Genomic DNA, 12,876 nt, shown 5'->3' on the forward strand with positions numbered 1-12,876 from the left:
ACTGAAGATCATGTCAGCAGATTAAAACTGATAATGATAGTTTACTTACCTCATTAAAATGATGTTGTGTGGAGACACAGACAGACCCACATATTTTCATGTATGTTTTCTTCATGTAGTGTGTGATGAAAATGTGAAACAAAGTTGTCATAAATTGATATTAATGTCCAAGCTGTTTCACAAATAAAATCCACAGATATCATAAATATTATCCAAATAATTTTATTACAATAAAGACATAATGTTAAAGCTACTGATAATAACTGACTTTGGCACAAAAATAAGCTTCCTTATAACATTTACACATAACAAATGACTGATGTTTTACCCACTTCCTGAGTTGACAGAAATACACTTAAAAGGTCTGGAATGTGCTGAATGATTTGTAGCCATTAATAGCGCAAACAGACTTGTAGTACTGTTTGAATCATTAAAGGCTGCAGATCAGTGTGTGCTCCAGTGGTTTGTTTTATTTCCCCTCTGAAGTGTGATGTCTTTGATGTGAAAAGCAGAGTTGGGATTTCTGGCACAACTTCATCTACTTCCAGGGTTCAGGGTGAAGAGAAACATCTGACGAGGTCAAAAACTCAGGCAACACTTAAGCATAAAAAACAACTTAATCATGAGGCCAATGTGTTTCAACTTGAGATCTTCTTCAGGGTCATCACAACACACATTTAAATGACATTGAACACCCTCAGCTGAGAAGCTCCTGACATGGAAAACAGCTTTCTCTACTGGCCAAAGTCTGTAATAAAGAAAACAATTTACAGTAGAATAGTATGTGTTCATCTTGTGACTTGTTAGTAACAAATTGTTATCAGGGATTAAATTCAGTAAGTTGTGTGGCCTATCTGATATGTAGATACACATATCTACAGATATACCAGATAAAGTGGAAAAACAGTCAATAACATTTTAACATTGGAACTAATAATCACCATAACAGTCATCATCATTATCAGCAATTATTAACTCTCAGTAGAGTTGGCCACGATGACTGACCAACAACACTATCAACAACATCAACATCAACAACATCAACAACAAGGAATTAAATTATCATTTACATTGTTTACATTAGAATAAAAACCTTTATAGAGAGTTCGTGTTCATGTTACGTCACCTATAGTACACAGAATAAATGTGTATCTGAAGTGTTTCAGTTGGATTAGGCCATCGACAGAAAATTAATCCAGAGAAAGCTTGATTAGTGATTGATCTTGACTGGTTCTAGTTTTGAAAATGCGAATATGTCGATTTTTTGTAAAATGGAAAATGGGATATTGTTGGGACACCTGAAGATATCACCTTGGAAAGGACAATTTTCACTTTCTTTATAGGCTGTATGATTAATTGAGGAAAGAACTGAGAAAAATTGCAGATCAGTTGATATGAAAACACTTTTTAATGTTAGATCTGAAATAAACAGGAAAACAGGGAGAGAAATCATACATTGAATTCTCATTGAATCCCCCACACACACATACACACACACATTAATCAAAACATCAAATGAAGCCAAGTAGCTTATACTATGCACCTGCTTCTTTAGCATAATAATCTCATTGTCACTATCATATTTATTTTGCTTACATTAGCCTGTCCTTGTTCTGAATAACAAATGTGAGTAACACGTAGCATGCAGTAAACATGTAGCAGTCAAAAGTCAGCTAGAAATACACTTTATACAGTGATTAACTTACAAACACATTACTATATAGACTAAATGAGTTACACCAAGCCTAGTGTAAATGACCACTTCACTTTCAATTTATATGTAGCCAGAGATGGACTTTGTGGTCCTGTGGATCAGTCGCTGGATTAAGTTGGGTGTGAAGGGGAAGTTGGGAAATCAACTTACCATAAGGCTGTTCGTGCAGTGGTTCAGCAACACTATTTCACATTGCAGATTATTTATTCAGTTAAACCTTCCATACATCAGTTTCCATCCTAGCACAGCTGTCTATTCTGTGGCAAGAAAGGTGGGTGCCTTTTGTCAAACTACACTTACTAGCGTTGAATAATTAGAACTAATAAACAACGGGGACTTTGTGCAGTTTCTTTGTATTCTATGCTGCCACATACAGACAGACATAGGCAAAAGCTGGACTGTATATGTGTCAGTCACATTTGTCAACCAAATCTTATGTTGCACAAATTCCACCATAAACTGATGTAACAGTCTGATGAGCAGTTTCTCTTGTCAAAATTAATGGTATGTTACATATCCACTCAGTACAGCTCACAACAGGACTGCATAGTGAAGAAGCACTATTGTTACTTCAAAGATAAATGAAGCCACTGGGTCAATGGGTCATTCAGTCTGGGTTTCTGTATTCTTTCTTTTGTCCCCTTGTAAAAAAGAAAACATTTCGACTTTCCACCATTTCAAAATGCTTTATCCTGCATAAGCATCACATGTGGACCTACAGCTTATTGTACAGTGTCACCATCTGTGCGCCCTAACATATTGTAAGGACTGCAGGTGAAGTTAAGGCGCACAGCTCTTTTCTCCACTCATTAAACTCATATTAATCTGTATCATTAAACTGTATCAGGTGAAATCTTTCAGTCTGAGATCATGTATGCAGATAATCTTGAAAGTAAGACAACAAAAGTTAACAAAGAGGTTTTTGTTATATACAGTTACATTTCCAATGCACAGTTCCAGTACTTAATGATCCATGTCACGGACAAGCTTAAACCTCAGCATCAGAAACAGACTTCTCTTTGCTCCGACTGGTGACCATTGAGTTTGTGTAGGTATAAGAGCGAGAAACCTCCTCCTGGAAGGCAGTCTCCAGCACGTTCAGGATGGATTTGCGGACTTTATCCTTGAAATCTTGGCCCATGAACACATACAGCAGTGGGTTCAGGCAACTGTTGAGAAAGGCCAGGCTGGTTGATATAGGGACTCCGATAGTGATGACATGGTCTAATATTTCACTTGAATGAGTAGCCATATGATTCACCAACTCAATTAGAGCCATGATGTGATATGGAGCCCAGCACAGGAAAAACGTGGTGATAACAGCAGCAATGATCTTAAAGGGACGACTGGACTGGCTGGCCAGGGTGCGGTTTCTCCTGAGACGATGGATTATTACAGCATAACAGGAGACAATGACAGTGAAGGGGACAACAAATCCCAGCAGGAAGCGGGTGATGGTAATGGCCTGATGACGAAACTGTCGCAGCCGATTCACTGATGGTGTTTCATAATCATCAGAAAAAGCAAAGTTGTTGAAGCAGTTGATGATTTCAACATTGTCATACGATGGTCCAGTGTCCCTGAAGACAAAGAATGGAGCACTGAGAATCAGAGCCAGTACCCAAACACACACACTCACACTAGATGCCTTGTGTACACTTCTGTGGTTCTGGGCCCAGACGGGCCACACCACGGAAACACATCTGTCCACACTGATCACCATCAGAATGTAGACGCTGGCAAACATGTTCAGAAAGCTTATAGTGCTGTTCAGTTTGCACATGAACTTGCCAAAAGGCCAGTGGAAATCCATAGCTGTGTATGTCACACTCAGCGGCAGGAACGCGGTGAAGAGGAAGTCGGCCACAGCAAGGTTGAGGAACCAAACGGTGTTAACTGTTTTCTTCATCTTGAACCCGGTCACCCAGATAACCACTCCATTCCCAAGCACACCAAGAAAGAAGGCCAGGGAGTAAACAATGAGAGACATGGTGTTGAGATACTGCCTCAGCTCAGTGTGGACGTACTCACTGTCATTGTCATTTCCAGTGCCGTTGACAGTTGCATCTGATGCATTGACGTAATAGAAAGGGGAAGCTGTCATTAGCTCCATCATCGTCGGGAGACCTAAAATAAATAAATAAATAAAATAAATAAATGAAAAAGTCTAAATGTTAACCTTTTCCTATTTGACCTAAAAGTCAATAATGTATTACATTTGGGGTTTTTTTATTTCGAAGTTAAGATCTCTGAATTCAATCTTAGCCTCACTTGAGTCAGTTCCACAAAAAGGCAAAGAAGATGCTGCTGTTATGAACATGGTCTGAACTGTGAGGCAGCAGTCGCAGTAAACCACTACACAACCGTATAGTGCACCACAGTGTACAAATGTTTAGGAAAATGTAAAGAAAACTGACAAGATTTCTAAGGTAGTTACATGCTTACAAAAAATGTCTATACTGTAAGCCCTGCACAACATGCGCAAGCACACATTTCCCACTGAATGAAAATCACACCAGGCAAGTACAAAACGAGGACAGACTGTGATGAGAAAAAAACTTTTTTTTTTGCAAAGTTAAAGTCAGTCAAAGAAATCAAAGTAATCTGTCCCACTCGCTGTCGGCCTATCTAGGCCTGGCTTAATTAATAGTTGCGTCTGCTCTGTTAATTGTTCATTTAGACCTCCGTCTGCATAAGAAGCTCTCCGACACGAACCCGACGAATTACACACTCTTACGTCCCACATTAGATGCTTTTATGGTTTCTATCTTCTTCACTGTGGGTGTAATACCGAGCTAAGCTTTCTGAGGATAATTAAGGTACAGTACCTTTTATCAAAGAGCCAGTTCGATGAGGATGTATCAGCTGGAAAAGTCCACCGGTCAAGTTTGACTCATCTGAATGGAGGACAGCCGATCCCTGACTCCTTAAATATGTGACGTCATCGCCCACATTGAGGCGGGATTTCAGGCTGCATGCTCTCTCCCCCTTTGAGGACCATCAAGGTTCTTGTACCATGTAATACAAAGGCTGTTCGTGCGTGGCTGCTCGAGAAAAAAAAAAAGGAAAAGTTCTGGAAGAATTTCAGCTTCATTGAGAGATGGCTTACATGAGTGCATACTGTCTGAGGATGAAGTGTATGTGGGTATAATTCAGTTTAACCCCTGCACTGACAAAGTGCTTCATGCTGCCTCAGTAGTTATGTGGAAGTGTGCTGTGCTGCTGCTAATCTGTCTGCCAGTCTGACACACACAAACAGAAAAAGACTTGCCATGACACGTCTTCTTCAAATGTTCCCTGATAGAGCCTGTGTCCCTCTGGAAACTCCGCAAGTGAAAACACCGAGTAACCAAATGAATAAATGCATAAATTGTGGGTTGCTGTAGATGACTACCTGAGAAAGAGTGTAGTCGTGACTTCTCATGTACGCCAGTGATCCCGCTGCGTAATGTGTTTTTCTCTTTGTGGCTTAAGCTCATGTTTGCCTGAGGTTAAGTGTAATAGCTCTGTGCTGACTGTCCAAACTGACATTTGAACGTGTAGGTTGCATATTTTTAATGTTTCATCTCTTCACTCACCACAACCTATAAGAAAGTCACAGCAGCATCTGTCAATAATTTAGGGTTGCCTCGCTGTTTTATAAAATAGCAGGCTACTCCCTCTGTGCCACTGTCCATCTGAAACTGGACACATAACCGCCTCTGTAGAATCAAACCTGCAAAACCAAAGAGATTTGGGATAAAATATATACCTTTTTGTGTTGTATATTGGAATTTATTTTGCATCAGTAGCAAGACAGTTTAACAGTTCTGAGTTATCCTTCGTTAAAGCATCAGAAAGCTCTTTGCACTCTTATTCTCATTTATTTCTGAAGTGCAGTATTCAAGAAGTATACTCATGAATTATGAAACAAGTTGGTGAAACAATTTGCAAACAAACACGCTGCTATAAGATACTTAAATACTAAGTATGCAGAGTGCTTTTGTATTTGCAGCTTTGTCATTTTCTGTAGATAATTGAAACAAAAAAAAGTTCAAAAAGGAACTTCTTTGGATAAGAATGGGATGTTTTTGGTCACTGGGGGAATACTCGTTACACTGAACCAGGCATTACCAAAACATTGTACATTTACAGTGTATGCCAAAAGATGTAGGAATCTACTACAGAACAAGCCTGGCAAACAACCGCAGACCAGAATGCAAGCTTAAAACAAAAGAAAATTTATACACACACCCTAAAGCAAATCTAACCTGTAATTCCCAGCAATTTTAACTTTTAAACCTGCCTGGCACGGCCCTGCTGCTGCTGTACTTTGTATATATCCCAGTCAGGTTCACAGTGTCCTGAAAACTGGAGCTGAAATCTATTTCCAGACCTCGCAATTACATGGACCTACAGATTAGTGTCATAAGTAGAGTAAAAAACAGGGCAAAAATAGAAGAAGTAATGAAACTTCCTGACATGCTGAAAGTTTAGGAAGTTAACAGTTTTTTGTTTAAATGAAAAACAGAGCAGAACTGGAAGGGAAAATACAATAAGAAGAGCAAGATGGGGGTATGGACAAGGGCAAGTGTTGGCTAGAGAAACTGAAAATCATTCTCATGTCCTCAGAGATTAGCCCTACCTTTCTGTGGGAAAAAAGATTTCAACTGAGTTTGACTTCATGGTCATATTTCCTCCCACATGGTTCCTCTTTACGCCTGGTGTTGCTGCCTCACTACCCACACATTTATACATCTTTATGACATGGTGCTTTTGTAGAATTCTCTGTGGAAAACTACAAAATATTTCCAGTTATCAGTGTTTCTTTGCATTTCAAGTGTAAAAACACTGAGGCTGGTGCGTGAACACCGCTGTACAATTTCTTTGTTGTGCCTCACTTTGACAGTACCTCGATAAGCAAGGTTCAGCAACATGTTGAAAAGCTCTTGAGCAGAATCTCTCAGGAGGGTTGAAAACAACCCATTTGTCATATTTTAATAAATAATAGTCAATTGGCAGTACTCCTTTGAATATCATAGATAATGAAGTTGTTGCCTCAACCTGTATTGGAAGTTGAATTTAAATGCACAGTATATAATTTCTGCCGTTTTTTCTTCATTGTTAAACAACCACCATCAACAACGAAAGTCTATCCGTGAGACCAAGGCAGAAACGGTCATATTTAGTAATGTTTTACACTTTCATTCATGTTACGTTTAGTTACGTTCACCTGCTCACTCTCCCATAAGTTATAGCAACAGGCGGCCAAATGAAACACACTGTTACCTTCAGTAAAGCTACAGATTTCTCTTGGTTTGATCATTGATATAAAATCTAGCTGTTTTTAGCCATATTAATCTGAAAATGTTACATATTACATCTTTCACACTGGCAAGAAGCACCAAAACTGTATTTTTCCTTTGAATAACAAGTATTTACACTGGCTTATAAATATCTGAGGTTGTGGCTTTAAAAGCTAAAACAACTTTGGGTCTTTGAGGATCTTAACCCCTGTAGTTGTTCACACAGTGAAAAACAATGAGGCTCAAAATCCTTAACTAATCAGATTCACACAGTTCGCTTCCAAAACCTGCCCAACCTTAAAACTGAGTCCCCTGCTAATGTACCACCAAACAGGAACTGTGGCCTGCCAGTAGTCCAGATGTGAGGGGGAGGAAGTAAAGAATGAGAGAGAAAGAAAGAGAGCGAGTGAAAAGAGAGAGAGACGATATATGTCTCTGTACATACTCTCAGCCTCTGCATGAGTTCAGAGCAACACCCTTATTTGAGTGTGTAGGAGGACTCATGTCTCTGTTATCATTGCCATCTTTTTTTCTGGATACATAAATATTCAGCATTTGAATCCCCACTGAGAGATATTTTACACCAAGTCCAAAAACAATTCATTATAAGTACAGGAACCGGTTTTAAAATAAGCTGACCCAGTTCATTTCATCGCTCGCTTGAATCTACAATGAACAGCTCCATTTATAACACAAAATGATTGGACTGTTTTAGCTAGTCTAGACGGTATGGTTACTTTGCTTAAGTTGGTCCTGTTAAGGAATACCTCCCCACTTTTCATTTTTCTAAGATAAAATGTGCTCCTTTTTGAATTTTTTTGCTGTATAGTTTTGTAAGAGAACTTAAAGGCAGAGCATTTTGCTGGTGTCTGTAGGGGATATTAATAGCTATTCCAAGGCTATAGTTTGAGGGAAGCCTTCAGAGCCCAGGGCTTGCCAGAGTTCTTGATTTACCAACCAAACGTGCAATTATGTTTGTGCCACACAAATACCAATTTGGGTGTGTAGAACAACTAGTGGAGGTTTAAAGGGACTTTGGTTTTAGCAGAGGGTGACATATGCAGTTGGACTTTGGGGTTTATTATTCACTGAAACAGCTGCGAGGGTTGAGAAGCAACCTGAAAGGCACAGCTTAAATGTATGTAAGTATGTAAGTCTGTGTTTGGGACAGTGAAGTACTAATGACGTACTCCATCTCTCAGCACCACTGTTATACACCCAGTATTTTTCGCTGCTGCTGAGTGCAAAACACTGAGCTCACAGCATTTCTAAATCCTTTTGTGAAATGGTGGTATACTAACTGTTGTGTTGAAACTTCTAGACTCCAGTAGCACTGTCACAAAGACATAAATAGTGGGAATCTGCTACGTCCCGAAACCTCTAAGGTTTGTTGATCTTGTTGCGGTGCTGACTGGAAATCAAACCCTTGTCTCTCTGGGGTAGCAAGGTCAGGAATTTTGTTTTTCAAGTCAAAAACAGTGCCAATGTCTTTAGTCCCTATTGCTCAGTGACAGTTTTTTTCCATGAACCATGCCACACACAAGGGGAAAAAAAAGCTGAACCTCAATAACCTAAACCACTTCCTTACATTCGTTCCTGCTTTCAACCACAAGGTCTGGTCCCCCTCAGCAGACCTAAGGGATACGAATAATCAGCTGGGCGCTGTCAGACAGCAAACAAGCCTGGCAATGCATAAGTCATACAGTTCTTTGAAACAGGGCTCTTTCTGTCTGTCCCACGGTATTTTGAGGTACCGTGGAATCTGATTAGAGGAACTGCCGCTGTTAAATAAGAACACCAAATGGTGAAATCAATGGCAGTAATGATTCTCTCCATATATTATACACTAAGGGTTGGGGGGGCAAATGCTGCCGTTTCATTGGTTATTACTTAGTTTTCAGAGACTGCAGTTTAGCTTCTTCCATGATTCATCTGGTCACATCCTAAATGTGCAATTGAGCAGGCATCTGTGTGTCATATGTGAGACTATCAAAGATGTTTCTGAACAATTAGTTGAGGAACTCTTTGCATCGGCTGCACATTTAACAGTTTTGGTAATTTAGTTTTCTCTAGTAAATGCCTACTGAAATGCCCTGTAACCTGTTTAACACTGAAAACTTAATGAAAATGTATCAGTATGGCACAGGTCTAGTGAAATCTAAACACAAAGTGAATAAACACATGATCACAACAGTGAACGTGTGTACGACCTGATTTTTATCTTTTACACAAAGTGGGTTTCTCAGTGTGCCAAGTTGTTGCACTTGTTTGTAATCAAAGAATACAAGCTCTGATAGGCAGGTTGCAAAAGGAATGAGCCAGACGGTGTGCGTTCCAGACAGTGATGAGGCAGGGGGGGCAGAACTTGCCTGTGCTGGATGGGAATGCATTATATTTTAACCTTAAGTGTATAATCATAGGGTTTGGTCAAATGTACCCTCACATTTAAATGTTTTCCTGTCTGATTTAATAAACACCTGTGCTCATACATGAGTAACGGAGCCTGGTACCTCTCAGTACCTCTCCATTCTGAAACATTGACTCAGCATTGACTTTTGCAATGTTGAAACAGTAAGAGTGCTAAATGCTGATTTCTCTTACCCAAACCAGTGATACAGAGGAAAAAGAGTCGATTTTCCAAGCTGTTGCAACAGGATTGTAAAATGATACCGTCATACTAAGTTCTGCTTTTGCAGCTTATTCAAGTTGTTTATATGTTTCTCAAAGGTGTACAGGCCTTTAAAAGATGACGTGAGAGAAAATTACGTGCTGTTAACTAAGCTAGTTTATTTGATTTAAAGGAACTTAAATAAAGGGAGAAAAAACTGTCACAGGTAACACGCAGGAAACTGAAATCACTGACTGTGTCACATTTTCTGAACACGTTAGGTTTAGTCATGTAGTCTGTGTTAGGACTATGATTTTTACATCAAGGTTGAGCAATGTAAAATATGAAAATATGAACACTAGTTAACGCTAGTTCTGCTTTTATTCTTTTGCTCTGCACTGTGGATGTGGAAAAACTGCACATTTGCAAAATCATAATTTTACTCTGGTCCAGGGCATCTTTAACCACATCTGCTACACCCACATACCAAGTCTTACTCAACATCCACTAGGAGGAATGTCTCTTTGTGGTTCACATGAGGGCAGAACACATGCCATATCCAGTATGGTCCTGTAACAAACCTGTTGTAAGAAAATATAATCATAGTTACACGGTTTTATAGAAAATGCACTGTTGCCTCAGTGAGATTAAATGTAGGGAGAAATTCCTCAGAATTTCATAGGAGCCTATGAGGAAAAAAACCCCACATAAATAAATGACAGAATTGTCAGTATCCGCACTTCAAATTGTTTTTACCCCCACTGAAGCTGCTGAAAAAGAGTATTTATTTGAAATTTTTTAGTCTACACTGTACATCTCCTGGATCTAAAACACCTTCCGAGCAACAAAATAAAAGTATACAGTGAGCTGTGTGCACATTGTGGTTTATGCATGTCTGCTAATATGCTGCAGAAAGTGTGAAGGTGTGAAGAGAAGTGCAATAGCATTTCTCTGCATGTCCTTGTGCAGACTTTCCATTACAGCAAACTGGTGGACAGGTGTTTTCTCCACAGTCTGAACTAGTGTGTCATCTGTATGTGTATTTGAGAAGCCACGGTACTCAGAACTGTAATTTATAGTTTTGGTGAGGGCGACAGTAAATCAAAACAGATAGTATCAAAGAGTGTAGTGTACAGTGTAACAGAGTTGCTGCCTCCCATTCTGTCACAGCGTTTGGCTCCACAAGCTCTGACTCAGAAGCACTTTACAGTGAACCTGCAGACATATTGCAGTCGAACACAGAACAGTTGAGGAACAAACCTGACATTTACAGTCAGCCAGCAGTAAATCACCACGGGTAAAGAAACGCTGCTACACTGCTCCCTGTGGGTTGAAACTATAAAACATGTTGCACACTCATGTGACCACACTCCGTAATCACTGATTATGGAGTGCTGCTACAAATGTGGTACTCAGACAGTTCACTATCTAGTAACTTTTTTTTTCATTGCTGTAACTCATCAACACTGTGGTGTTACAATTGGAGATCTATGATGTATTGACTCAGCCTGAATGTTAATGTAAGCGCAGTTTGTGCTTTAAGTGAAACTCTAAATGTAAATGGATTTTCAAGCAGCCCCCTTTTAACCTCTGTGCGAAAGATCACAAACTGGAAATTAAACAGCATCAGGTGCACATATGAGAATACTCAATCATACTCAACCCCAGATGATTTGAGTGGATTTTGGTTGCTCGGGTGTGGCACAAAGCACAGCAGTGAGTCACCCAACATTTACTCGGCCAAAACCTAATGAGGTTTCTGAGAATTCATATTTTATGTACAATAAATAGCTCTCATCTCTATGAATCTCACTGTATGCTGCACTTCCTTTTGAAAACATGGTTTTGGATAGGATGTTGATTTTGGCAACGCAGACGTCTATGTTTTGAATCCTACAGAGTTCCACAAACCATATTTATGACCTACTTAGAAGTTGTGGTAGCTTGGTAAAAGAGTCCTTCTGCTTCTGCAGCGTCCTTTACAACACAAATTGTTGATGTGGTCACAGACTAATGCTGTTTATCCCTCAGCAATGATTAGCCAGTAAAATGTCAGATCAAACCAGCTGTTTAGCCTTGACCTTTTCATGAAAACAGCTGTAAAAAGGAAAATAAAAACTAAGGAAAATAACTGACAAGCTGATTGACTGAGTAATCATGTAATAATGGGATATAAAACGATTCACTACAATGCCACACATAGGCGTATGTAAAATATTTATGTGAAAAAAGACAACATATTTACTGGACATGATGAATTAAAAGCAACCAAACAACATCAAGCAAGCATCTCATCAATATGTACAAAAATTGACATTTGATAAGCTTACAGCACAGCACTATAGTATATATGAACAGACAAGTGCAGTCAAAAAAGAATGAAATATACTCACTCAAAATTTGATGAATGGCTCCCCCGGTCATGACATCTGGAATGGTAAATAGCAGTAAGTAGGTAAGTAAGAAAGTACATTTTTGGTGTCCCTATTAAAGAGCTGATTGTCTGATGGTGGGTATTAAGAAGTGTGCTTTCTCCATGTTTTTGCTATTATCCCCTATACCTTCTTCCACATGTGAATTCATTCAGACGTCTGCACCTGTTTTTCTCCAGTCCCCAGAGCTGTTTGTGATTGTTGTTTGTGGTTTTCAGAAGTCACATGGATTAATTACAAGGTTCAATTTATCATCATCGTTATTGCAGTATTTGTCTTTAGTTTAATCATTATTAATATAAGCATAGTTTATTGTTATTTAATTTTTGTATTTTTTTTTAAGATGAATTCATCAATGAAGATTGCCTGCCACTGGACAGCCTTACACTATTGCCATGCATGAATCAAATGAAGTGGAGAGTGGAGTGGAGGAGGAGGACAATGATGAAGACGATGTGATTTTTCGTCCTGATGAGTGGGAAAGCCACTCATCAGGAAAAAGAAGTAGAAGAGAGCTCATCATCAGGGTTTACCGGGTGAGGAGGCACTACAAGAATTCTTGAAAATAGTTGCTGCAGCCTGGAGAATGTCTAAGAGTGCAATTAGATAATAACTCTTTATCAGTTGGGCTCATCCCTTAGACCTCCAATGCCCAGATAATTTGTCCTGAAGCCAGTTATGCAGAGTTCTACAATGATGTCTCAGGCTCTGGAGCCCATGTGTCGAAACCAGTCTTACAGCACGTGAAGGAAGGAGATGTTGTGCAGCTAGAGCTACGAGAGGAAAGTCTCCAAAACAGCATCTCTGCCACCAATCAAGAGAGTGCATCAGTGTCCA

General features: G+C 39.4%; 1 protein-coding gene across 1 annotated transcript; it reads right to left on the reverse strand.

Annotated features, from left to right (window-relative positions):
- Positions 1 to 206: 206 nt before the first annotated feature.
- LOC124064719 (chemerin-like receptor 1) lies at positions 207 to 5,494 on the reverse strand. The gene is made up of 2 exons (XM_046399405.1): positions 4,543 to 5,494; positions 207 to 3,841 (listed from the first exon to the last, which is right to left on the reverse strand). Exon 2 carries the CDS (start codon positions 3,828 to 3,830, stop codon positions 2,703 to 2,705), a length of 1,128 nt encoding a protein of 375 aa, XP_046255361.1. The 5' UTR covers positions 3,831 to 3,841; positions 4,543 to 5,494; the 3' UTR covers positions 207 to 2,702.
- Between the last annotated feature and the right edge of the window lie 7,382 nt (positions 5,495 to 12,876).

Source organism: Scatophagus argus, chromosome 9 (genome assembly GCF_020382885.2).
Source record: "Scatophagus argus isolate fScaArg1 chromosome 9, fScaArg1.pri, whole genome shotgun sequence".
NCBI lineage: Eukaryota > Metazoa > Chordata > Actinopteri > Scatophagidae > Scatophagus > Scatophagus argus.